The sequence below is a fragment of the Cnephaeus nilssonii genome, assembly GCF_951640355.1.
Source record: "Cnephaeus nilssonii genome assembly, chromosome: 13".
NCBI classification, from domain to species: Eukaryota; Metazoa; Chordata; class Mammalia; order Chiroptera; family Vespertilionidae; genus Cnephaeus; species Cnephaeus nilssonii.
The window spans coordinates 4,104,650-4,132,423 of record NC_137084.1 but is presented as its reverse complement, the minus strand read 5'-3'; the positions used below and the strand labels follow the sequence as shown (position 1 = coordinate 4,132,423).

General features: G+C 41.2%; 1 protein-coding gene and 1 pseudogene across 2 annotated transcripts in view; both read left to right on the top strand.

The window, feature by feature from the left end:
- Window positions 1-25,940, top strand: part of ATL3 (atlastin GTPase 3) — a 33,343-nt gene extending 7,403 nt beyond the window's left edge. Inside the window, exons 2-13 of the mRNA XM_079788086.1 lie at window positions 1,046-1,260; window positions 1,400-1,543; window positions 5,694-5,798; window positions 6,279-6,329; window positions 11,374-11,430; window positions 12,113-12,205; window positions 13,088-13,226; window positions 16,590-16,717; window positions 17,306-17,362; window positions 18,864-18,935; window positions 19,318-19,749; window positions 20,598-25,940. Of these exons, the coding sequence (XP_079644212.1) occupies window positions 1,046-1,260; window positions 1,400-1,543; window positions 5,694-5,798; window positions 6,279-6,329; window positions 11,374-11,430; window positions 12,113-12,205; window positions 13,088-13,226; window positions 16,590-16,717; window positions 17,306-17,362; window positions 18,864-18,935; window positions 19,318-19,749; window positions 20,598-20,684 (1,580 nt within the window). The 3' untranslated portion in view covers window positions 20,685-25,940. The remainder of the gene's footprint in view (window positions 1-1,045; window positions 1,261-1,399; window positions 1,544-5,693; window positions 5,799-6,278; window positions 6,330-11,373; window positions 11,431-12,112; window positions 12,206-13,087; window positions 13,227-16,589; window positions 16,718-17,305; window positions 17,363-18,863; window positions 18,936-19,317; window positions 19,750-20,597) is intronic.
- LOC307109418 (cytochrome c oxidase assembly factor 5-like) lies at window positions 4,418-4,638 on the top strand (annotated as a pseudogene). Its single transcript has one exon. The product of its transcript is annotated as a cytochrome c oxidase assembly factor 5-like (transcript).
- Window positions 25,941-27,774: the final 1,834 nt, after the last annotated feature.

Sequence of the window (27,774 nt, the reverse complement as noted above, 5' to 3'; positions counted from 1 at the left end):
TTTCTTTTGGGCAGTTAATATGCCCAGCTAAAAATTGATTACTTAGCAGGAGGGGAAAACAAATATTGGGTGAGCATCCAGCTATCTCAGAGACTTTGCTACTGCTTTGAGGGGTTTATCCATAAGCTCTGAATAAATTGTTCTCATTGGTTCTTTTAAAAAAAAATATATATTTTATTGATTTTTTTACAGAGAAGAAGGGAGAAGGATAGAGAGTTAGAAACATCGATGAGAGAAACATTGATCAGCTGCCTCCTGCACACCCCCTACTGGGGATGTGCCCACAACCAAGGTACATGCCCTTGACCCGAATACAACCTAGGACCCTTCAGTCCACAGGCCGATGCTCTATCCACTGAGCCAAACCGGTTAGGGCTCATTGGTTCTTTTATATGAAACACTGAGGTTTTTAAGTCCTGGATTCACCTGCTGTTGTGGTAATAAGAAGAACCCGAAGAGATTATTCACAGAAATGTTTCCTTATCACCAATAATGGTAAAGAAAAGTATTAGTATACATTTATTACAACAATAGCATGGCATTTAATATATATTGTTTTCTAATAGTTTGTAAAAAACTAAAAAGTGCCAAGAACCCGTTGTTGTCTGATAAAGTATGAACAGTGAGCAGCAGTTCCGTAGCTTAAAGGGTAAAAAGACACCAGGGCTGGTGTGGCTCAGGTAGTTGAGCATCGTCCCATGCACCCCGAGCTCACTGGCACATGCCCAGGTTTCGAGCTTGATTACCAGTAGGAGGCAGCTGATCATGGATGTTTCTCTCTCCCTCTTACGGATTTCTATATTGATTCTGGATATGAGTTCTTTGGATATAGGTATTGTGATATTTTCTCCTGTCCTATGGTTTGCATTTTTACTCTTAATGGTATTTTTTAATGAACAAAAATTCTTGATTTTAATGAAGTCTAATTTGTCATTTTTTTAAATGGTTTAGTGCTTTTGTACCTTAAGTTCTTGCTTTTTCCTTGTCCAAAAATACATATTTAAAAAATACGTTGAAACTAATGTTTTTCTCTGTAACAACATAGGTGATGCCATGGAGAGTGGAAAGCCTGGTCCAGTGCAAGTTGTTTTGGTTCAGAAAGACCAACATTCCTTTGAGTTAGAAGAGAAGGCCTTGGCCAGCATCCTCTTGCAGGACCACATTCGAGACCTTGATGTGGTGGTGGTGTCAGTGGCTGGTGCCTTTCGAAAGGGCAAGTCTTTCTTTCTGGACTTTCTGCTCCGCTACTTATATTTCCAGGTAAGGTAGAATTATTTCATTTCAAATTAGAAGATGAGAATTTATGTTCAAAAGAGCAAAATAAGTTCACGTGTTATTCTTGATGTTTAAAAATACTCAAAATGTTAGGTTTAATGGAAATGTCTTATTTCTCCTGTAGAAAGAAGGTGGCCATTCAAATTGGTTAGGTGATTCAGAAGAACCATTAACAGGATTTTCATGGAGAGGGGGCTCTGACCCAGAAACTAATGGGATTCAGATCTGGAATGAAGTTTTCACTGTGGAAAAGCCAGATGGGAAGAAGGTAAGGAAGAAAAAGGCTTACATATTAATAAAACAACAAAATTAGAACTTTAATGTGTATTTTGATAATCCAATTAAAAATATTTTTTATTGGAATGATATGTTTATGGTTTAAAAATAACACATGAATATAGTTTTAAAAGGCCAAATAGTAATATAAGGCTTCTAACAAAAAATAGTAAGCTACAGCCCTAGCCGGTTTGGCTTAGTGGATAGAGCTTTGGCCTGCAGACCCAAGGGCCCTGGGTTCGATTCCAGCCAAGGGCACCCATAACTCGGTTGCAGGCTCCTTCCCGGCCCAGGCCTTGGTCCGTGCGTGTGCAGGAGGCAACCAATTGATGTGGTTCTCTCACATTGATGTTTCTCTCTTTCCCTCTGTCCTCCACTCTCTCTAAAAATCAAAGGAAAAATATCCTCGGGTGAGGATTAAAAAATAATAGTAAGCTACAGTTGTAGAACCTATCCCCAAATTTATTTGTAAGGGTCAGGAAGGGCAAGTCATGTATAAAAGTGGAAGAGGGGCTTTTGAAGTATCACTGTTTTTTTTAAACAAACTTTAACCCATTCCTTCCTAAAGCACCCCTTCACAGCTGTTCATTTCTCTCATTTTTGAGTCTTTCTGGGACTTAAGGTTCTAGGTTGTTTAGTTGTAGCCTTTTCCTAAATGCTAAGTCATTCATTATTTTGGGGGCTGAAGAGTTGATGCACAACTCTTGATTGCTGCTTTTACACTTTCTATTCCTTTTCCTTATATATTTCCTTATTTCTCTTTTTGAGTGAGGTTTCAGGAGAAAGGTATATTGGAAAACCCTCTTTTTTTAACAATGTATAGTACACATACAAAAAAATGTGTAGCACAATGAGGAGATTATCACATTTTGTAAAGAAAGATAATCTAGGAGAATGAAGAGTTATAACATTGAAATATAACAGTAACTTTTTTGTAGAAGGAGCTTTAGATATTATTTTATCCAACCTTTTAATTCTTTTAACAGCTTTATTGAATTACTAGTGGCCCGGTGCACGAAATTCGTGCATGGGGGTGGGGGGTGGGGTAGGGGGTATCACTCAGCCCGGCCTGCACCCTCTCCAATCTGGGACCCCCTCGGAGGATGTCTGACTGCCGGCTTAGGCCCAATCCTTGTGGGCCTAAACCGGCAGTCAGACATCCCTCGCAATCTGGGACCACTGGCTCCTAATGGCTCACCTGCCTGCCTGATCACTCCTAACCACTCTGCCTGCTGGCCTGCTCGCCCCCAACTGCCCCCCCTGCCGGCCTTCTCATCCCCAACTGCCCCCACCCTGCCGGCCTGCTCGTCCCCCAACTGCCCCCCTTGCTGGCCTGATAGCCCCCAACTGCCCCCCCCCCCCCACTGGCCTGATCACCCCCAACTGCCCTCCCCTCCTAGCCTGATCGCCCCTAACCACCTCTGCCCTGCCACCATGGCTCTGTCCGGAAGGTGTCCTGGTCTAATTAGCATATTACCCTTTTATTAGTATAGATAATTTCATTCCTCCATTCCTAGCTTTTGTGCTATTGTCACATATTTTACTTTAACATTGTTTTTATTTTTATTTTAGTGGTCGGTTATCTTTTAAAGGTATTTAAATAATAAGAAAAAGTCATATAGTTACCCATGTAGTTAGCATTAACTGTGCTCTTCATTTTGTGTGTGTCCATATTTCCATTTTTTTGTCCACTTTTTTTCTTCTGTTTGAAGGACTTCCTTTAACATTTCTTACAGTGCTGCTTTGCAGGTGCTGAAATCTTTTAGCTTTCATATTTCTGAAAAGTGTTTGTTTTAAAAAATATATATGCTGGGTATAGAATTCCAGGCTGGTAGGTTTTTCTTTCAGTGCTTTGAAGATGTCACTCCCCTGACTTTTTGCCATTGTTTCTTACAAGAAATCCTGCTGTTACTCTCAGGTGCCTAACATGTCTTTTTTGTCTGCTTGCTTTTAAGGTTTTTCTCTATTATTTTTTTTAGCAATTGGATTATGATGTGTCTTAGTGTAGTTCTCATCATGTGTCTTGTATTTGGAGCATGTTGAGCTTCTTGAATCTGCAGGTTTATAATTTTTATCAAAATTGGACATTTTCTGGACTCATTTTTTCAAATATATTTTTGCCTCTTATATCCTTTGGGGACTTACATTACATATATGTCAGGCTGCTTGAAGTGTCTCATGGCTTGTTTTTATTTTAATTCTTATTTTTCTGTTTCCTTTTCTTCCTCCCTCCCTCCTTCCCTCCTTCCCTCCCTCCCTCCCTCCCTCCCTCCCTCCCTCCCTCCCTCCCTCCTTCTCTTCCTTCCTTTTTTTTTTTGTTAATCCTCACCCGAAGATATTTTTCCATTGATTTTTTTTTTTAAGAGAGTGGAAGGGAGCAGGAGAGACACAGAGAGAAAAACATTGATGTGAGAGAGACACATAGATTGGTTACTTCCCGACTAGGGCTGGGGATTGAGCCTGCAACCGAGGTATGTGTCCTTGACTGGAATTGAATCTGGGACCCTTCAGCCTGAGGGCCAGTGCTCTGTCCACTGAGCAGAACTGGCTAGGGCTCTATTTCCTTTTTGATGGCTCCTTTTGGTAGGTCTTTGAGTTCACCAATCCTAATAATCTGTTAATACCATTCAGTGTATTATCATTTCAGACTTAATTTTCATCTCTAAAGTTCAGTTTAGGTCTTTTTAAAAAATTTCTTCTCATTTTTTCTTTTATTAATTTTAGAGATTGGAGGGAGGGGGGAGAGAGAGAGAGAGAGAGAGAGAGAGAGAAACATTGATGTGACAGGGGACGTCGCTCGCGGGCAGCAGGGTCGCTGCTGTTGTGGCCGGAAATAGCGTGGCCGGGGCGGGCGGCAGGCGCAGCTATGCCTCGGTATTAACAGGACAAGCCGGAGGGCGGTGCGTGCGCGGGCGTGAAGGAGGACCTGGGCGCCTGTCTGCTGCAGTCCCACTATGTGCTCCAGGAAAATCCCCTCGGCAATGTCTGAAGGAAGGAAACTGCGAAGCTTTAAAAAATTCATTTTTTGAATGTAAAAGATCAATGTTGGATGCCAGATGAAGATTCAGAGGGAGAAAAGGATATTGATAACTATTCTGTTGAAACCAAGATGAATACAACAATGGTTCCCTCTGGTCATTAAAACACAGACACCAGAGTTGGAAACATATTTTTTCTTACACCTGTTTGGTTGGACCATGGAGCACTGGAGAGAATGCATGATTTCTGTTTTTTAATATCTATAAATAATTTTATTGTTCTGAGTTATTTTTAGAAGAAAAATTTAATTGACCAGTTATGAGCAAGGGAGCATAATAAATGCATTTAAAAAATTGTTTTAAAGGCCCTAGCCGGTTAGCTCAATGGTTAGAGTGTCCGCTTGCGGACCAGAGGACCATGGGTTCAATCTTGGTCAAGGGGATATACCTGGGAAGGGGCACAGGTGGGAGGCAACCACTTGTGTGTGTCTCTCCCTCTCTCTCTCTCTGCACCCCCCACCTCCTTCTACTATCTGATAAGCAATGGAAAAAATATCCTCAAGTGAGGATTAACCCCCCCAAAAAATAAAAGAAATTGTTTTAAAGCACAAAGATTGTTATTTTCAAACATGATTAAACCAAATGACACTTTGTACACGTCCTTTGTGAATATTCTGAAGGCCACTAATGGGACTGTTAAAATTGATAACATGGAGCCTGGGAGAAAATGTCTATTGGGGAAGTTTAGGATGAAACTGTCTTTTATTTAATCTGTCTTGTTTAGTTATAAAATAAGTTGCGTTTGAGTTCTTGGGAAAAAAAAAGAAAAAAAAGAAACATTGATGTGAGAGAGGTACATGGATTGGTTGCCTCACATATGCACCCCAACTGGGATCAAGCCGGCAACCTGGCATGTGCTCTGACCAGGATTGGAATCTATGACCTTCTGGTGCACAGGGTGTCACTCCAACCAACTGAGCCGGAATGCCCAGGTTGCAGGTTCTCTGCTCAAAACAAGACACCTAAGTAATTATACTTTTCTGATAGAACCTATAAGTAGCCACTTAAGCCTCACTTAAATGTTACCTGTACTTCTCAAGTTCCCCTTTACATTTTCCCCCTTCTCACTTAAACATATTTTGTTTGTATTTTCCTTTTTTTTAGGTTGCAGTTGTTTTGATGGATACCCAGGGGGCATTTGACAGCCAGTCCACTGTGAAAGATTGTGCTACCATCTTTGCTCTAAGCACCATGACTAGTTCTGTTCAGGTAAAACCACTCGACTAGGAAAACACATTTGTAGAGGAAATAAGATAAAGGGGTTATGTGTAGTTTTAGTTATTGTTTTGTTATCAGAATTTCTGTGGTGATACATAAATGTTCTTTATAGATCACAGATATCGGTTAATCTCTTACAGGCTCAAGAAGGAACCTAAACTATTTTTCTACTTTGGTCATAAATTTATATAAAAGTCTCTAATAAAAGTCTGAAAGTGGAAATTGAAATAACATCATATAGGAAATGTAGATTTGTTAAGAACTTAAGAAAACTATATTTTAAACTGTAAAGGAAGAATTATGTTATTTCAACCATATAAGCATAGTTTTCCAAAGGACAGATAATATTACTGTGAACAGACTTCATATTTTTTATGCAGACTTTTAAATGTACAAAGCAGTGCTTTAGGCTTTATTTGAGCTTGTTTGAAATTAGCTAAAGTAGTATCAATTTGGATGTTTGTTTTCTAGATTTATAACTTGTCTCAGAACATTCAGGAAGATGATCTTCAACAGCTACAGGTATATATTCCTCATTTAAACATCATATATATCTTTTAAAAGTTTTAAGACAGAAAAATTTTACTTCAATAGTTCTAGCAAAAGATTGAAATATGGAGGAAGGTTTTTGTTCATAATAATCCCACTCTCTGTATAGCTATCGCTGAAGTGGTCAGGGAAGGCCTTAATGAGTTGAGCAGGGAACTAAAGAAAGTGGCCAATAAGTTCTGTAGACATATCTGGGGAAAGTGGTATAGGAGAGGGAACAGCAAGAAGAAAGATTGTGAGGTGGAGTGTGCTTGGCAGGATCAAAAATGGCAATATAATATTTCTTTAAAAACAAAATAATTCCTAAACTTTGGCCTTTAATATTACTACTAGGATTACTCATGCTTTATAATCAGTGGTTCTACACCAGTGCCATGACTCAGTGGTTGAGAGCTGTTGTTCTGTAAAACATTTCCATCAAAACTTGTATTTGAGCCCGGTCGGCATGGCTCAGTGGTTGAGCGTTTTGAACCAGGAGGTCATGATTCGATTCCTGGCCAGGGCACATGTCTGGGTTGTGGGCTGGATCCCCAGTGTGAGGCTTGTAGGAGGTGGCCAATTGTGATTTTCTCTCATCATTGATGTTTCTGTCTCTCCCTCTCTGAAATCAATAAAAATAGATTTTAAAAAACAAACAAACTTGAATTTGACACCTTTTTATCTGAAACTATTTTCTTTCTAAGCTCCTTCCTCTCATTTCTTTGAATGCCCACTGTGTGTGAGGTAGTGGGCATTCAAAGATACAATTGTATAATAATGTTATAAATACAATAGTGCTTGAGGCAGACATAATTCTTTATGGATTTTGTGATCCAGTCAGTGAGAGATTCATAAATAAATAGGTATGGGTGATGTAACAGCACCACAAGCTGGGTGGCCGAAAACAACAGAAATAGGAAGGGGGAAGGAAGGGAAGCCAAGAGAGAAGAGAAGGGGAGAGAGATAGCGGGAGAGGTGGGGACGGGGGGAGGTGGAGGAGAGGGAGAACAGTAGGGCACAGAAGAAACAGAAAAGGTGGTGATAATTCAGGCGAGGTTTAACATAATAGGTATTTTAGTAAGAGAAAACAGAACATGGAGGGAAAGAAATTGTAAAAGGAATAATGTAAGATGACGTTCTAGAATTGAAGGACATGAGTTTTTGTCTTTTCTGCTAGGAGCTTTTTTCAAAGGTGTGGTGGTCCTTGACCCTCTGTAGTTAATAGTGAGCCACTAAAATCTGATGGGGAGCTTTGGTAAGAGGCAGCCTTGTATATTGTTTTGGATCGCAGAGAGGTGATTGGGAAAGATGATTTAGCTATTTGGTTGCAACTTCTAAATGTCTGCATTTGCAGACTATTACTCTTGGACTGTCAAATTCCCCAGAGAAGAATTCTTTAAACTGCCTAGGTTAGGTGAGTCAAAGCTTGTGAGACTCTAACAGGGTATGAGGGCTTAAGAGTTTCTCTTTCTCTGTTCAGTATGCTTGTAGACTTTGATTTAAGTACCTATCTATCTATATAATCTATATATATAAAAGGTCAGTATGCTAAGTGTCCCTTCGACTGTCTGACTGGTTGCTATGACGTGCACTGACGGCTAGGGGGCAGAAGCTCAACGCAGGAGCTGCCGTGACATGCACTGGCTAGCCATTTACAGAGAAACGGTACCGTGGACCTATACTGTGGACCTGGCACCAACAAAGCAACACTCAGCTTCCCCCAAGTGGGACACAGGCCCCGCCACCACCCTGGAGCAACAGCCCATCAAATTGCAGCCAACACTGCTGAGACCCCCATGGTGCAAAATGTGGCCCACAGCCCAGCCCAGCCAGAAAACAGTTGCTGTGGGTGCCGGGTAATGACGTCACGTAGCAATGCCCAACTTCCTCTCCCTAGCGACTAGCCTCCTTGGAGTTTCTTCAGCCCAGGAATACGACTTGCTTTATTTTATTTTTTTATTATTTTTTTAAAAATATATTTTATTGATTTTTTACAGAGAGGAAGGGAGAGGAATAGAGAGCTAGAAACATTGATGAGAGAGAAACATCAACCAGCTGCCTCCTGCACACCCCCTACTGGGAATGTGCCCACAACCAATGTACATGCCCTTGACTGGAATCAAACCTGGGACCTTTGAGTCCGCAAGCCGACGCTCTATCCACTGAACCAAACCGGTTTCGGCTACAATTTGCTTTATAGCCAGGTGCAAATATTTCACACTTTAACCAAATGTCTGTGAAGCATTTTCCTGTGCCTCATCTCATTTGATCCTCACACAAGTCCTGGAGTAGGTAGATAGGAGACTTGGTAGAATCCTATTTTCTTTTCATTAGCCGAGAAATGGAGATTTAGAAAGTTTTGAAACTTGACCCGACTGAAAAGTAAGAAATGGTGGACCTTGAAAATGACTTCAGGCTTTCTCACTGCGCAGAATATAGTCAAACACTGCTGCAGTGAAATATTTTACCCTTTGTTCTCCCTTGTGATCTACAATAATAATCTGCTTCGTGTTGATATTTACTGCTGTAGTTGGGTGCTTCACTGGGCTGCAAAAAGTTTAGCTACATCAGAAAGCAGGCCTAATTAAGCAAGTTTATTCTATATCTATAAAAGGCTAAGTTGACTCACGCATCTGCAATACGTATAAAGCTCTCGCTGGCGCCAATCGCACGCAAATGTTTCCATCTGTCATTGTCGATGGTGAATTTGGTTGGCACTTCTATTATAGGGAAAGGGGGCATAGTGATATTAACACATTGCGGACCAGTAGTTTTTTGCTAGCTTTACCCAGTGGCCAGATAAGTTTCTATTGAACAAGTACAAAAAACGTTTTACATAAATGTTAAAGGCACACTTTAAAATTAAATACTCATTGCATTTTGAAGTTATTTATTATGTGTTCTTACTAGCTAATATATTTTTAAAGTAGTCTCATGATTGGCTATAAGCCTTAGAACAGAAAACACGAGAATTCTCGTGATCCGTCCACAGTGTGTGAAAATATTTCTTCTAATTAATTTCCTTTCAGTGTGCACAAATCTGTGCACTTGGCCACTAGTTTTCAATAAGGTAGGGGCTTCTCATTCAGCTGAGTTTGGAAGCAACATCTGTATTCTTTCTGGTTTATCCTCTCCAGAAAGTGTAATTCCAACTTCTGTGGGGGCAGGAAGAGCATGGGGGAGGGAGCAGGATCTGGGAGTGTTAGGTGCTTTCTCCAAAGACTTTCAACCATTTCTTTAGTTATCTCTCTCATCCCTTGCTTCCAATTTCTGAGCCTTTCAGGGGTTCCACTGAGAGAATCTGCTTCTTTCTGGATGGCCCCTGCCTCTTGGAGATGTCTTAGGGCAGAGAAAGCCAAAACCCAAGGCACTTCTTGTTTGCCTGTTTTCTTTCCAGTGTTTTTGACAACTCTTGTCTGCTGTTACATTATTTCTCATCATCTTTGTCCTGTAAATTTATAACTTTTAACTCTTTTTGCTATACTTTTAGTGAGGCTTCATGAAGAAATAGAGGTAAAATGTATGTGTAAACACTAACTTAAAGAATTGGTTTACTCTGTCATTTGAATGGCATACACACTGTGGGCCTGTACTTTTCTTGCTGCTGGAGGTACAATAGTGCACAAAGCAAACACGCCTGCTCCCGCGGAGTTTCAGTGCTAGTACTGACGACAAACGTTGATCAAGATAAGTAAAGTGTAGTACGTCAGCTAGTGGGCACGTTAAGGAGAAAAATTAACAAGAGGCACGGGTAGGAACTATTGTGTGGAGAGCTGTAATCTTTAGGTAGGTGGTGGTGGAAGGCTTCATTGAGAAGGAGCCATTTGAGTAAAGACCTTAGGAAATGAGGGACCCGCCCTGGCTGGCTGCTCAGTAGTTATAGCATCAGTCTGCACACACAAGGGCTGCTGGTTCCATTCCTGGTCAAGAACATGTACCTGGGTTGCAGGTTTGATCCCTGGCCCTGGTTGGGGAGCATTTGGGAGGCATTCAATCAGTGTCTCTCTCTCACATTGATGTTTTTTTCCTCTCTCTCTCTCCTTCTCTCTCTTTCCTCCCTCCCTCTCTCCCTCCTTTCCACTCTCTCTGAGAATCAGTGGAAAAATATCCTTGGGTGAGGATTAACAACAACAAAAAATTAAGAAATGAGGGAGCTGATTGCACAGTTATTTAGGGGAAGAACATCATAGGCAGGAAGAGAAGTCAGAACAAAGACCCTAAAGCAGCTGTGTGCCCAGCACATTTGAGGAACATCAAGGAGGGCCAGCATGGTGGCATCACATTATAAGAACTGGCCTTTTATACTGAATGTGGTTGAGGGTTTTGAGCAGAGGCAGGGTGTGATCTAACTAACCTTATTGGTAACAGAGCCAAGGTGGCTGTTGTATTGAGAATGGTGGCGAGGAGGGGCAGGCAGACCAGTTAGGAAGCTATTGTAATATTCCAAGCTGCATGGGATTGGTGAGTGGTTGGATTCTGGATTTGCTAATGAAGTGGGATGTAAGACAGATCCAAGATTATGTTAAGGTTCATGGCTCCTGTGGGCTTTTGAAACTAGAACTTTGGTTTCATATGAATACGAGTCAGGTCTGTTAAATGAATACTTTTATTTTTTTAAATATATTTTTTATTGATTTTTTTTACAGAGAGGAAGGGAGAGAGATAGAGAGTTAGAAACATCGATGAGAGAGAAACATTGATCAGCTGCCTCCTGCACGCCCCCCACTGGGGATGTGCCCGCAACCAAGGTACATGCCCTTGACCGGAATCGAACCTGGGACCCTTCAGTCCGCAGGCAGATGCTCTATCCACTGAGCCAAACCGGTTTCGGCTGTTAAATGAATACTTTTGATAAAGAATAGCCACGTGCCCTCTCTCCCAGGGTGCCTGCGCCTTTCCCTTCCCCCACTTCATCCCCCACACGCCTGCATCGCCTGAACTCTGAGGGCCCCCCCCAAAAAAAAATTGCCACAGAAATACTTTAAGTAATTTTGCCTTACAAGCCATAACTCTTCTTCTTTTTCTTTTTTTTTTAAAGCTCTTCACAGAATATGGTCGTCTGGCAATGGATGAAATTTTCCAAAAACCCTTCCAGGTAGGATGTTCACTATAAATGTCATTCAAATCTTTATTTTAGTTCAGAGATCAGCAAACTACAGCTCACAGGCCACTTCTGGCCAGCTGCCTATTTTTATGTGACCTATGAGTTAGGAATGGTTTTTATGGTTTTAAATGGTTGAAAGAAATCAAAAGAGGAATACTAGTCTATGACATGTAAATTATCTGAAATTTAAATGTCAGTGTCTATAGCTAAGGTTTTATTTAGAACACAGCCGTACTTATTTGTATTGTCAGTGGCTGCCTTGTGCTACAGTGGCCTAAAATATTTACTCTTTGGCCATTTACAGAAAAAGTTTACTGACCCTTGTTTTAGCTATTTATGTCATGAGGATGGGAATGCAGAGTAACCTGAATAAGATTAGAGGAGCTTTAAGTATTATTTAGTTTTCCTTTCCTTTCTAATGGGGAAAGTAGATCTGATGTATGACTAGCTAGTGCCATACTGTTTTCTCTCTTGGCCTTTACTACACTCCCCATCCTTGCCTTTGGCATACATGTTTATAAGGTTTCAAAGACATCACAGAATAGATCAATCCTTCAGCACGTTTTCTTGTCTCCTTTGAAGAAGCCGGCATTGTGCAAAGGAGTACTTAAATTGTTATTTTGAAAATGCATTTATGCAACATTATAATGTGTACTGCTCTTTTCCTAAATAGACACTGATGTTTTTGGTTCGAGACTGGAGTTTCCCTTATGAATACAGCTATGGACTACAGGGAGGAATGTCATTTTTGGATAAGCGTCTACAGGTAAGTAGAAATATAATATGGGAATGACCGGAAAGCAGTGGTAACTTTCATTTGCCTTAGCTATTGTATTTCAAGCAGGTTACAGAAAATTATGTTAAGTTTGTGAAATACTTATGCATGTTAACACACACTAATATTCATGTTTTAGATGAAAGCACCTGGGTATACAGTGCACAGGGATTGTGGGCAAAAGAACTCTGGGCAAAAGCCCCAGCTTTGATTGTAATTCCATTTCACATTTTACATCAGGTTCTACAAGTGCCTTTAGAATGTCACATTCATAACTTCAGTCTGTTTTTCTTATTCAAAATTCTTATGTGTTGTTGTTTTTAAAAATATGTATTTTTATTGATCTAAGAGAGGAAGGGAGAGAGAGAGAAAAATAGAAACATTGATAGGCTGCCTCCTGCACACCCCACACTAGGGATCAAGCCCACAACCCGGGCATGTGCCCTGACTGGGAATTGAATCGTGACCTCCTAGTTCATAGGTGGATGCTCAACCACTGAGCCATGCTGGCCGGACAATTCTTATTTGTTTTAAGATGAATATAAGCAAACTTAGCCTTTTCTCCAGAATTAAAACACAGGAGGATCTAACCAGATAGTCCTTACTATTCAGTTAGATCCTCCTTCATGCCCACAAACCTGTTGTTCTTCCTAAGTATTGTGTAATACTCTATTTTTTAAAGAAACTCTTTAGTACCTATAGGAGCCACGCTATGGTTAATTAAATACATGCATTTATTGCTTCTTAGGGTTCTGCGTTATAGGCCACTAGGACCCATCAGAGTTGGGAAGTCTTCTTTCCTTTGTCTTATACCAGTGGTTCCTGTGAAGAGAAACAAATGGTCTTTTGTAAATTGTGCGTCTTCATTGGCAGGTGAAAGAACATCAACATGAAGAAATTCAGAATGTCCGCAATCACATTCATTCATGTTTCTCGAGCGTCTCCTGTTTTCTTCTGCCGCATCCAGGACTCCAGGTGGCCACAAGCCCTGAGTTTGATGGGAAATTGAAAGGTGTGTTACAAATGATGTTATTTTAAACATGTGATTTGATCTTTGGAATTAAATAGTGACCAGAAAATGTCAATTAAGAATCTGGTGTTGCCTTAGCCTGTTTGGCTTAGTGGATAGAGCGTCAGCCTGCACACTGAAGGGTCACAGGTTCAATATTCCGGTCAAGGGCACATGCCTGGGTTTCGGGCTCGATCTCCAGTAGGGGGTATGCAGGAGGCAGCCGGTCAATGATGCTCTCTCATCATTGATGTTTCTATCTCTCTTCCTCTCCCTTCCTCTCTGAAATCAATAAAAATATTAAAAAAGAAAGAAAAGGGTCTGGTGAATGCTTAAGAGAAATAGTATGTTCTCTAAGAAAGAATAGTATTTGGAGTCTGGGTCAGTTTTTGCTCTTGCCTTACTGTTGCCATCAGAATTAGAATGAGCTCATCTTAGTTTCTCCATCTGAAACGGTGTTGGCAGTGTCCATTACTGATCTTTCTAAGAGACGTGTTATGATTATTGGTTTATAAAAGATGAAAATGCTAAGTGAAAGAAGACTAAAATTAGTCAGCTAATGTTTACCAAGTAAAATTAACTTCCCCAAAAAAGATAACACAATGTGTGGCATGGCTATTGTTTTCATTTTATTTGTGATTATAAAAAAACCTGATGCTGAGTCATTTGTTAATATCAGAAAGTGCTGACTAAATAGTAGCTTAGAGAAATCAGAGTTGGGACTCACGGGTTCCATTGTCTTATTTTTGTGCTTTATTCATTGAGACCTTGAGTCATTTAATGGCTAGACCTCAATTTCCCCATGTGTTAAACTAAGCACTTTTGTTTATAAACTTATCTGAGCTTCTCAGGTTCCCAGTAAAGTAGAAATAATAGTAGTCACCATTTTTAGATGTCTAGTTGCCAACTGTCTTAGTCTGTTTGGGCTGCTGTAGACTGGGTAGCTTATGAACAACAGAAATTTATTTCTTGTCATTCTGGATGCTGGAAGCCCAAGCTCAGTGTGCCAGCATGGTGTGCAAAGGGTTATCTTCCTGGTCTCAGAGGTTGTATATTCATATGTTGGAAGGGGCTGGTGAGCTCTGTGGGATCTCGTTTATAAGGGCACTAATCCCATTCATGAGGGCTCCACCCTCATGACCTAATCGCCTCCCAAAGGCCCTACCTCCTAACACTATCAACTTTAGGGGTTAGGATTTCAATATATGATTTCAAGGGGAGGGAAGACAAAACATTCAGACCATAGCACCAACATTATACTAGTTATTTTCGTACCTAATGCTTCCAGTAATTCCATGAAACTGATTTCTTTATTGTACAGATGAAGACACTGGTTTAGGAAAGTTAAGTAACTTGCTCAGTGTACAGAGCTAGTAAGTGGTGGGACAGAGATTCACATCCAGATTCTTCTTACCCCAAATCCATACTGTGCTAAAACAGAAACGACTTCTGTTACATTGGGGAAGCAATTGAGATGACATATACTTCTTAGTTTCCAAGAGAACTTGACTCAGTTGATACAAGAAAGTTAATGTACTTGCTTAAGATTTATATTCCAGCTGGTTGTAATATTACAAAAGAAACTGAGTTTGAGAGACTCACCTTCACCTTCTATTTGCCACCTGTATGATATTGTTCTGTAGTGGCAGCTTTCCTGAGCAGACTTCCGGAGCCTTTAGAAGGCATCTCAAAAGTCCAAGTGTGTGGCCTGGCTTTGGAGAGAAATCTGCTTAGGCGACACTGGAACTAGAATTTTTTTTTTTTAACCATAAAAAGCAGTTGTGACTGACTTTTCAGAGTTGAGTATGGAAAGAAAGTTGAGTGTGTAGGTGATGTGTCTTTTAGGGTTATGACAGTCCACTATTAAACATACTTTTACCAGACCTAAACTCTGGTTTTGTTCCTCACCGGTAGGGAAGTTGTTCAGTGGAATTCTTTTATTATTGATTGGTTAATTGGTTGATTTTGAGAGAGAGAGGAAGGGAGAGGGATAGAGCGAAACATTGTGAGAGTGAAACTTCAAGGTGAGAAGGAAACATTGATTGGCTGCCTCTTGCACGCCCCCGATGGGGATTGAGCCTGAAACTGGGCCTGTGCCCTGATCGGAATCAAACTTGGGACCCTTCAGTCCGCAGGCCGACGCTCCATTCACAGCCACACCAGCTAGGGCTTTACAGAGATTTTTATAATGATATTTGTAATTTGGGAAAATTTAGAAACCACTTTTGTTTTATTCACTGCTCTTACATCAATGCCTGCCACAAAAAGGTGCTCAAAAACCGTTGAATCAATAATGAAATAAGAACACTTCAATTTTATAAATTAGGGTTATGGAGTGGAAGAGTTCTTACCTTGATGTGGGTTTCTACGCACTTCCTTTCCAGTTGATCGTGTGAGTCAGCTGGAAACCCAGGAAGATGATAGGTTCTATAAATCAGACTCCTTTGTCTTTAGAGTTGGACCAGCAGTCCTCACCTTGAGGAAAGAGCTCGTTTAATGGCTCTCCGAGTCCTCCGGGGGAACTTTGTGGAAACTGCAGAGAAGCTGTCACCTGTCCGAGGCAGGAGGCCTTTCCCTCTGGGGTGGCCCGGAGCGCCTCTCTGAGGAGGTGCTAGGAAATAAATATCATGAAGTACAGGTGCCCTACTCCTTTTACCAGGAACAAATGAACAAAACAAAGAAGTGGGTGAATAGTGATTGCTAAAAAAGTAAGGGGAGCATGAGGGGTAGCAAGGGCCTGGTCTGAGCGAACTTGAGGGGTTGGTAATTGATCTTTTGAAGACCTTGTTAATGAAACGCTTAAAAAAGTGAAATTTCTTGCCCTGGCCAGTTGCTCAGTGGTTAGAACATTGGCCCTCAGGCCAAAGAGTCTCGGGTTTGATTTCTAGTCAAGGGCATGTACCTCGGTTGCAGACTTGATCTCAGGTCAGGGTGCATGCGGGAGGCAACCAGTCTGTGCGTCTCTCACATCAGTGTTTCTCTCTCTCTCCCCCTCTTCCCTCCCTTTCACTCTCCCCAAAAAAAATCAATGAAAATATCCTCTGGTGAGGATTTTAAATAGTGAAATTTCTTGAAAGGCTAGGGAGTAGACCTGAACCTCCCAGAATGAAACCCAGGGCAAGGATGTTCTGCATATTCTCTCCTCGACTAGGGAAGACTTAATACTGCAGAAGGGAAGGGTCAATCAAGGCACAAGAACAGACTACTGTTCTGGTCAGAGCCGGAAATGCCAGACACTGCCCTGGGACCCTGCCCCCACTTTGACTAACACACGTTAAAACAATTAGCCCTGAAGATTGTGTTTGTGCTTACCTCGGTTGAAGGCTGTTTTGCTTATTGTTTCCTTCTTCATGGTCCTGTGAACAGATATTGCCAGTGAATTCAAAGAGCAGTTACAGATACTGATACCGTATATATTAAACCCAGCCAACTTAATGGAAAAGGAGATCAATGGCTCAAAAGTCACCTGTCGGGGGCTGTTGGAGTATTTTAAGGTAATTATGGGTTTTAATTATTAAAATGTTTGGCTATTGGTAAAACTAGTCTAGGTTTAAACTAACTTGAATTTCAGTATTTTAAAGCTTAGGGAAAAGTTTCATGGGGAAATGATGAGAGGCATTTTCAGACTTCAGTGTCCTTCCAGGAATGAGCCACTGGGTGGCAGTATCGGTCTAAGAACCAAATGGATGTTCTTTGCACTCTCTTAGAGGAGTGATGACTGTGGCTAAAGGAAGATGGTTCCTCCGGGAAGATGGTGTGGACAGGAGGTGGTTAGGAAGTTGCTGTGAGTAGGAGACGGCACCTAGATGTGACATGGCTACCTCAAGGCGGATGGTCACTCTGCCACAGGTAGTGGTGAGGCCAGTGTGCATGGGGAGTCTGGCGGGAATCTTAGCCTTGGTAGGCTCGTGAACTAAAAATGCTAACATGCACAAGGTGTGTTGTGTTTTTGCTAATTCCTGGGTGTTGATCTAGGTCTTTAGGAAAATTCAGTTGTTTGGTTACTGTTGCTACAATTTCAAGTATGATTAATTATGACAGAATAACATTTTTGGTAATTATTTTTATGTTTATGTTTTCAGGCATATATTAAAATTTACCAAGGAGAAGATCTGCCTCACCCCAAATCCATGCTTCAGGTACGCAGTTGTTGGGCAGCCTAAGTGATAGCTTCGATTTCGTGAGTTGATCCGGATCCAGTAAGCAGAGTCCTTTAAGAAAACAGTGCTGTTGCTCTCCTTTCCCACTATGCTGAGCTCTAAATTTCCAGCACATTCCAGCAGTGTGGCTGCCCTCTGTGGTTTTCTTATCTGTATTCGTGGAGGTTCAGCTTGAACAGCACGGCCTCTCCCTGGGCCTGGTCTTCCCACCGAACATACTGTGAAACCGCTGTCTTATCCCCAGGGGGACATCCCAGCTATGTGGACAGGCCGTTTTTCTGTGATCTGCTGCCTGCTTTACTAGAACATGCCCTAATGTGTCTACTTACTGACGAGTCAACATTTAATTTCCAATGAGTTTTATTTTCAACATTTTGGTATTTTCAAAGTATCGTTTTGTTAAAACATGATTCTGACTTTCATGTACTGAACATAAGGCCATTTATTGCCAAATGCTTATTCCTTTGGTAGAAAAAATATTTTCACTCAGGAAGCTAGAGTGTGGGATTGACATTATAAAGATAATTTGTTTCCTTTCTTCTTTTAAAAAATAAATATATTTTTATCGATTTCCGAGAGGAAGGGCGAGAGAGAGAGAGAGAAACATCAATGATGAGAGAGAATCATGGATCGGCCACCTTCTGCACGCATCTCCTCCCGCCCCCCCCTCCCCCCAGGGATTGAGCCAGCAACCTGGGCATGTGCCCTGACTAGGAATCAAACCATGACCTCCAGGTTCATAGGTCGACACTCAACCAGTGAGCCACGTTGGCTGGGCTGTTTCCCTTCTTGTTTGACTTACATCTGCTTTTTAACATTTAAAATTAAAGCCAAGGGCCCTGGCTAGGTAGCTCAGTTAGAGCATTGTCCTGATACACCAAGGTTTTGGGTTCGATCTCCCGTCAGGGCACATACAAGAATCAACCAATGAATGCATATATAAGTGGAACAACACATTGATGTTTTTCACACACTCTCTCCCTTTCTCAAATCAGTAAGTAAAAATCGAAGCAAAGGAAATGATTTTTGAAAGGTTTAATTTATGATAAAGATTATTCTGTATGGGAACATTTTTGGCAGAAAAGATGTATTTTATTTAATAAACTGGGCTATATGGAAATTTAAAAAATAGCAGAAGCATAATAAGAAAGAAAGCTTGGCCCTAACCGATTTGGCTCAGTGGATAGAGCGTCGGCCTGTGGACTGAAAGGTCCCAGGTTCGATTCCGGTCAAGGGCATGTACCTTGGTTGCGGGCACATCCCCTGTAGGAGGTGTGCAGGAGGCAGCTGATCGATGTTTCTCTCCCATCGATGTTTCTAACTCTATCCCTCTCCCTTCCTCTCTGTAAAAAATCAATAAAATATATTTAAAAAAAGAGAAAGGATGGTGAATAAGGTGTGAGGAAAGTTTTACGTGGTTCTTTGTAGAAGAATGTTAGAAGAGGAAGGACTTACAGCTGATGCTTTCCTTTCTTGAAAGGCCACTGCTGAAGCCAACAATTTAGCAGCTGCAGCCTCCGCCAAGGACATTTATTACAACAACATGGAAGAGGTATGTTGGGCGAACGTCTTATTCTGAAATATCTATAACCTGGACATGGTAGCTGACTTTAAAAGCCAAACTTGACCCTCTGACTGTCTTAAGACACTGAGGCAACACAGCTGCACTCAGGCCCCCTGGCGATGAGGGCCTGCTGCCAGGTTCCAGCGAAGGCTGCGCTGTGTCACCGCTCTCACCGAGCAGCGTGGCCCTGGGGCTGCAGCGTCCTTCGGGGGCAGCCAGCTGAGCGCTGCTGGTCGTGGTCAGCATGGAAAGTTAATTTCTCACACCAAAATATTCGAAGCTTTTCAGCGTTTTCACTTTATAAATTTTATTTGTCACCTGTTTTTAAAGGGGTCTTCAACACGTTGCCTCTTTATTCTTTATTTTTTAGGTGTGTGGGGGAGAGAAACCTTATTTGTCTCCAGACATCCTAGAGGAGAAGCACTGTGAACTCAGACAACTTGCTCTGGACCATTTTAAGAAGACGAAGAAGATGGGTGGGAAGGATTTTAGCCTTCGCTACCAGCAGGAGCTGGAGGAGGAAATCAAGGAGCTCTATGAGAACTTCTGCAAGCACAACGGTAGCAAGAACATCTTCAGCACCTTCCGAACCCCCGCGGTGCTCTTCACGGGCATCGTGGCTTTGTACATAGCGTCGGGCCTCACTGGCTTTATTGGTCTGGAGGTTGTGGCCCAGCTGTTCAACTGTATAGTTGGCCTGCTGTTAATAGCGCTTCTCACCTGGGGGTACATCAGGTACTCCGGGCAGTACCGTGAGCTGGGCGGAGCTATCGATTCTGGAGCAGCCTATGTACTAGAGCAGGTAAGTGCTGCCAGCTGGGAGGGAGGGTTGACAATGGACACACTGTGTTTCTGTTGTAAAATATCTCCATTTGGAAAGCTTCTTGGTGAAAGAAGGCCTGAGAACAGTTCCTTGACTCTTTTTTTTTCTGATGAGCATTATGTTTATTATCCTTTTTTAGGATATTAATGTTTAATTTTGATATTTTGTTTTCATGCCTAATGACTACCCTTCAAGGCAAAACGTTTTTCAACGTAGACATAATTGTGTTCCTTTCGGGAAACGTTTAACTATACACTCGTCAGACACAATTCCTGTGTGATTCATTTTCTCATCCACGATTAATTTGCTTTATTAAAAATCAAGAGCTTTGAAGAATCTGAACTTAACAAAATTTTTTTTTGTTTTGAATCTTATTAATGGATGGCATTTTTTCCCCTTAAAATCTTCCAAAAAGCCAGTGGCTTTTGACATTGACATGATCTCTAGGTTTATAGATCCTCGAGACTGGTTTCTTTTTCTGAGTTGCTTGAACAGATCAGTTAAGTTAGAGGCTTGTGAAGGGAAACAAATTATTTTTACAATGTCAATCCCAAACTCTAGCTTCCTGAGTGAAAATATTTCTTCTACTAAAGGAATAAACATTTGGCAAGCCTGTAATAACACAATAACAAAGCAAAGTGTCAGCTAACTCTCCTGGGAGGCAGCTGCTGTCACAGGCTCCCCTCCCCCACATTTTCATTCCCCTATTTTCTGTAACATACTGATGATGTAGACAGACATTTTTGAAAGTTGACCTCCAAGGACGTATTCTCTGGATGCTGGGCTGTATTTTGTTAACTTACATGTTGACTCATGGACTTTTGCAGGCTTCTTCTCACATTGGCAATTCCACTCAGGCTGCTGTGAGGGATGCAGTTATTGGGAGGCACCCTATGGATAAAAAAGCTCAATAGCATCTTAGCAAGAGGATCCAACAAGAACCCAACAGCCCCTTCTGATTTCTGCGTTTCTGCTGTAGCCACAGGTACAGGCCCAGAGGAATGTAGATTTGGGACCACCCGGGAAGAGCTGAAACATGGCACCAATAAACGAATAGACAGACCTTCCCTGTGGTTTCAAACTCTTCAGCACACTTCCATTTCTGTTGGAAGCGTTTCTTTTCCTTGCTGATGATGTAGATCCAAGCTTGTGTCTGTTTTCTTATGACTCTCTGCTTTGTGCACTTTATGGGGGGAAAGCTAAAGGAGAAAATGGAAATGCAGTTTTAAGTCCTTTATGCGCCACTTAGTGCCTTTTAAAATTGAATTCGTGCTTTTGCAGGCATGATAGGGAGGGACTGGAAGCCTCGGGAAAGATTCTGTTTGGGGTGAAACTTGTCAGTTCTTCTATACCTTACTCTATTGAGAAGGGTTCCTTTTTAAAAAGTTTACAAAACTGGCAAAAGCTTTAGAACTAAAGACTGAAATGATGCCATTACATAAAGTCTTACAACATTAGTGAATCCTGTCTGCCACCTAGTGTGGAAAACTACTATCCTGTCTAATCTACCATTCACTGAAGTGTAAGGTCTTTTACCCGACAGGCGGTCAGTTTTGTTGGGACATATTCTTTCCTTTTGCCTTTATTCCTATACCTTCTTTCTAGAAAAGAGCAAACATGCCTTGAAAAGCCAGAGGCTCATAATAAAAGGAATGAACTTGATAATTTAAGAAAAAAACTAGAGTTTAAATGAACCATGTGACCTCTTGATAAGTCACTTGAACTTGTGCCTTGGCCAGATTCACTGTTTGTAGGTTTATGTTGGTACTAGAGGCCCAGTGCATAAAATTTGTGCACTGGGGGGGAGGGTGTCCCTCAGCCCAGCCTGCGCCCTCCCGCAGTCGGGGACTCCTCGCTCCTTACCGCTCCGCCTGCAGCGGAGGCCGGAGAGGCTCCCGCCACCAAGCAGTGAGCCTGGCTTCTGGCTAAGCAGCGCTCTCCCTTTGGGAGCGCACTGACCACTAGGGGCAGCTCCTGTGTGGAGTGTCTGCCCCCTGGTGTTCAGTGTGTGTCATAGCGACCGGTTGTTCTGCCGTTCGGTCAATATGCATATTAGGGCTTTATTATATTGGTATATGTATTATACACTACCCTCACACAGTTGTCATTTGAGAGGTTTTGTTTTTGAAAGTTCCGCATAAGAACAAAACTTTATTATTAATTAGAGGAAAGACCGTACCAAACATTATGGCCTTTAAGTGATGTCCTATTGCACATGGCTTAGCAGTAAACCGGGTCTTATCTCCTATGCACTGTTTAATATTTTTAATAATGGAGCTAAAGCTGTCAGTTTTATTTAGTGATTCTTCCTTTATTTAACTTTACTTGACTTGTCTGGTAGCTTTAAAATAGCTTTGGCTTAGTAAGGACCAAAGCCCCATCCAAATATGGACAATACCCAGAAGTGTCTAATAATAATTCTTTATATACCTTGATTGTATGATAAAATTTTTTATCTGTAGTTGCCTTTTTCTTTGGTTTATAATGGTGAATTATTATGGATTTTAAACCTAAAATTTGCCTGCAAATATTTATATAAACATTCAGGTATGTGAGCCTTAATTCTTAAGATAATTTCATTTTTGTGCGAGGGTGGTAAGGAAGGCTTAGGAAAAATCTGAGAAAATTCTATATGTATGAAGTATGAGTGGAAGGTGGGAAAACAAAGTTTCTTGTGGCATATACTCTATTAAAGATTTTTTTGACTACTTTAACACTTAACCATTTAAGTATTTTTATAAGGCCTGAATTAATTCCAAGCATTTTATATATTTTTTCATATTTACATACCATCTTGCCCTGAAGTTCTTGCTATTTTATTCACTTGCTGTTAGATTTAGAAAAATTCCAGGTTCTAAAAACTGTTTCCTTGCTTATCCGTGATGCTTAGTTTTGAATGGTAAATTGAAAGCTTAGCTTTGAAAAGTTAGTGCATTTTCAGGGGGCCTCTCATCTTCCTGCAGGCTCATCCTTCTCAGCGAAAGGCCTTACAGATATTAACAAACAAACCTACAGAATCACTATAGTTCAGATGGAGACATCAGTGTGATGGATGATGTTTCGCTAGAACTAAATTGCTGATATTGGGTTTAATAAACCTACTATTTACATGTTTTACTTTTTGCTAAAAAAAAAAAAGCCTCACCGCATTTTATAAGCATATTTATAGATTTCAGAATAATTGTCTAGATTGGTCCTACTCCTTTTAGTGGTGAGAAAAGGAAGATGTGTCTAAAACTCATTTTAATTCTAAAGTATTAGATTTTAAAAAATAAACACGATAATATATGATTTAATGAAACCTTAGGATTGATTTACTGTTTAAATTCACCATTTTTGTTTTGATCTTAAAGGAATAACTTGGTTTAATTACGGAGGGGGAAACCTTGTTTTTTGGGTCTTTATTAGTTAACATGTTCTGCCTCTGAAAAGTGTTTATAAAGTTTTCTCAGTGAGGATTCTTACGAATTTTCTTTGGCCTGTCTTCTCTTTTAACAGTGAACTGATGACTTTATATCACCTTTTCAATAAAAGATGCATTCTCATTGCTGGCCTAAATAGTCTTGGGGAGATTGATAACCAGGTTGAAAAGAATGTCTTTTACTCGTAACTTCCCTCAGCCTTTAACTTGTGGGTCAGGGACGTTAGGAGTTCAGACTGTTTGCTTCGTGTTTGTTGCTCTGCCACTCCTGGCCGGCCTTTCCACACAGCATTGCTATTTACACATTCCCACAGTGGAGGGCACTCCTGTTAACATAAAAGGAGGTTTTCAAATTTCTCTCTTAAAAGAACTCATTTCAGGAGAAGTTAAATGTTAAGGTTTTTTGTTGTTTTTTAATACTTCCAATAAGCTTAGAGTAAAAATAATAGAATAAAAGTTTTGATTCTTTCATGGAAGTCTTTCTAGATTGGTTTGTAGACAAACTGAGGGCAAACTGTCATGTTATTATGTTTGATAATGAAACATCTTCAGACTCATTCCTTATTAGTCTCCTGAGAAATCTGTTCCATGGAGGGCTATGTAATCACACTTGGTAATATTGCCTGGGAATATTGTTTTTGCTTTACCTGTTGTTTTTCTTTTTTCTCTTATATAAAGTTAAATGCTTTAGGCAAACGAACTGCTTTGTGCTGGCAGTGTGTTTCTTTAGCATCATACCCACCATTCTCGTGGTTATAAAAATGGTGTCTCAGATAGGGTATGTATGTATGAATTATAGAGAAGCTGAGTAAATTGATGTGAAAAGGTTTTATATTTTTCCTAGAGGTTTTTTTTAAAAAAAATAGTTTATATGGAAGTCGTCATGAAACTTTTTTCTTTTTAATCTTCACCTAAGTATATGTTTATTGATTTTTTTAGAGTGAGAAAAGGTGGGGAGAGAGTGAGAGAAACATTGATCTGTTACCTCCCATATGGGCCCCGACTGGGGATACAGCCTACAACCTGGGTATGTGTCCTGACCAGGAATTGAACCTGAAACTTTTTTTGTGTGCTGGAGTCACCCTGTCTCGGCTTCATGGAGCTTCTTTTTTTTTTTTTTTTTTTACGCCATAGAACTATTGAAATTTAATTTAGGGTGATGTAGGATAGCTACCACTGAAGTAACCAACATGGGCTATATCATTCCGGCTTACGTTTAGATCCAGCAAAATTTTAGTTAAGGGATAGGACATAATGAAGACAAGCTTCAGTTATGAAAGTACAAACTGTTTATTTAAGTGGTTTTTTAAAGTGACATTAAGGTCCCCATTGTAAAAGACCGTTTGCAATTGGATAGTTTTCCTTGTTAAATCATACTGTAGCTATGTTTTGAGTATTGGTTCTTACCTATCTTGGAGTACATAAAACTTACCTGGAACTCTTGTTTAAAAAGTTCAAATTACCAGCTTTCTACCCAGGGGTTGCCTCAGTTGGTCTGGTCTGTGGCCCCAGAATCACTGCTTTTGTATACAGTATTGCAAATGCCTCAGAGACAGCAGTGAGAGACTGCACTGCATGGTGGGTAAGTGCAATTCAGGATGGCCTGGCAGCAAGTGGATGGCTTTTCCTTGCAGCTCAGATGAGGTGGTCTGCCCGATGCAGTCACGGAGAGTGCACAGTGTTCAGCTCAGTAAGGGTGCCTGTAATTGGGAGGATTAGCTAAGCTCCTAAAAGCTGTTTCTCAAAATTAGGATGTCACAGTGCCTTCTCTGAAAAATGAATGTACAAGTGTCCTATTTTGTAGCAGGTTGTAATTAGGATTAAAAAAACTTGAAAGTTGTGTGTTTAAAAAAATTTTTTTAAATTTATTTCAGAGAGGAAAGGAGAGGAAGAGAGAGATAGAAACATCAATGTCGAGAGGGAATCATTGATTGGCTGTCTCCTGCACGTTGGACTGAGCCCGCAACCCAGGCATGTGCCCTTGATTGGAATCGAACCTGGGACTCTTTGGTCCGCAGGCCAACGCTCTATCCACTGAGCCAAACCAGCTAGGGCTCTTTTTTTTTTTCCTCACCCAAGAATGTTTCCATTGATTTTTAGAGAGAGAGAAACATTGATCGGTTGCCTCCTGTATATCCCTGATCAGGGATCGAACCAGCAATCTTTTGGTGTATGGGAGACGCTCTAATTAACTGAACCACCTGGCCAGGGTAAAAGTTGTATTTCTTTTAAAAAGCAAAATTCAGCACTGACTTGAACCCCTAACTCATACACAGAAAACCTTAAACCATAAATAAAAGTAATGAACAAAAAGACAGGAGATGACCATAACTTTGAAAATTAGCAACAAAAGTAACCCATATCAGGAACTTTTCAAAATCTAGGCGTAGAAAGATTAAAAATATTTATTTCTTGGGAAGAATTTCATGTGCCAGAACAAATTTAAATGTGGTGGTCTTGTGACCAAGGGAAGGTGGACGTTGACTTCCAAAACTTTCCAATTTAGATGAAAAAATGCTGTCCTAGACTAAAGCCTTAAAGGAGTGGATATTAATCTTGAACATACACAGTTTTTCTTCTCAGATTTCTTTTAAATGATTTGTTGAAAGTACTTTTCTCTTATACCGTTTAAAAATGGCTTTAAAATTTAATATACTTTAAAAAAGTGCAATAGGATGAGATGATGCTATTAGTATATTAAAAGCATGTTTCTGTAAGGTCATTTAATGGAATAAAGATCACAGCCTCATGTTGTCTCTGTGTTTTTTCTCTTTACTGTGGGAAGATCGGCAAACAGGTTTGGGCTTGGCAAAGCAAATAGGATATCTAAGAGGATGAGTAACTTGGTGTCAAATGTAGTGATATATGGTTTGAGTGAGTCCGCTTTCTCTGTCCTACAAAACAGTATCTCACTGGCATCGTGCTGGAGAAGGCTGTGCTTATAACCCAATTCAAGTTTTATGTATAGTAACATGGACTGATGACGACCCTGGACTTCGTGGCACTTCCGTGTGGTTGTCCCATCTGGGCCCATCTGGCTAAATTCAATGGTTCCTCTTTGGGGTGGGGTGAGGTCAAGTTCTACTGAAAGCTTCCCTTTCATCGGCCACCTTGGAATCAGTGGGGAGGCTGCATCGGCCCTCTCATATGCTCTACTTAGCCCTGCAGTAAAAAAGGTTTCTCTAGTTTGAAACACTGGGTTGGGTCAGGAGCCTCCATCCATCCATCCATCCATCCGCCCCTAGAGATGGTCATATGTCAGGCGTCAGGCCAGGGGCTACAGAGCTCATCACAGGTTAGTAGGGAAGGGGCAAGCCCACAAGTTGGTATGATTTGAAGAAAACGTGGGCGCTCCCATCAGAGTGGATGCTTGCCTCACTATAAGCTGGGAGCAGGAAGGGCCACGCTGGGGAAGGGGCCATGTGTGGGTGGGGAGGAGCCCAGCCAACTGGCTTGCTTCGGGCACACTGACATTCTTGCCTTGGAGTAGCATATATCAGTTTGCCAAAGATCAACCCAACTTCACTAGATTCTTAACAACGGGATGGTAGACTGGGATGTCAAGTTCAGCACACGGAATACAGTGAGTAATACTGTAATAACTGCCTGGTGTCATGAGTACTAGATCTCTCAGGGTTCCATAGATCTAACTGGATCACTTTGTAAGTTATATAAATGTCTAATCACTATGTTGTACCCCTGAAAATAATATAATTCTGTATGTCAACTGTAATTAAAGATATTTTTAAATAGTAAAATAATAAGACAACCCTAATGAACATAAAGAAGGAATGGTAACTGGGAAAACTGGCTGTCTAAGGAGTAAAACGGACATCAGGCACTGGAAGAATTCACATGCCAACAGGCTATTTTCTCGTCCGCAGTGGCCAGATTATCTGCTCTCGCAGAAGGGTTTCCTCCCGGCTGCAGGGGAGGGCAGGCACGAATGGTTCCCGGCTTACATCATCCCCCTTTTATATCCCTGGAGGAAAGAGACTTTTTTTGACCCACTGCCTGTTTAAAAATGCGTGTATATATAGCTCCATCCTGCAGAAAGCTGCTGATTGGTCTGGCTCGGGGCATATGCTCCTTGCAGGGCCAATCCCTAGTCTGGGGGCTGGGGCACAATAACCAGTCAGACGGAGGTCACAGGTTCTCTAGTGATGGGGTACTGTGAGAGGCATCCCCCCCCAGAACCCCACAGTCACCAAATGAGACTGCTGGACAGACGAAAACGAGTGTCCACAGCAGTCCCCAGTTCCCCGGACTGGCCGTTTACCACAGGGAAGGAGAGCCTGGGACATTTCAGGGTGTTCCTTTAAGGGCCGGTAGAGCTGGTGAGGCTGCACACAATGCAGTGGGAGCTCTTCAGGGTCTCATAGGGGTTCGTCGCTTCAGTAGGACTTGAGGAAGTTATATTTCATCTTTTCTTCCAGAAAAAACCGATTTTTCTGCTCCGAGCAAACTGTCAAAATTGGTGTATTCTCAGAGCCGAGGCAGAGTAGCCTGTGGGGGTCAAGAGCTGCGCAGGTGGCTGATGGGGCACCTTTCCCGAGGAGCTCCCACTGCGAGAGTTGCTGTTA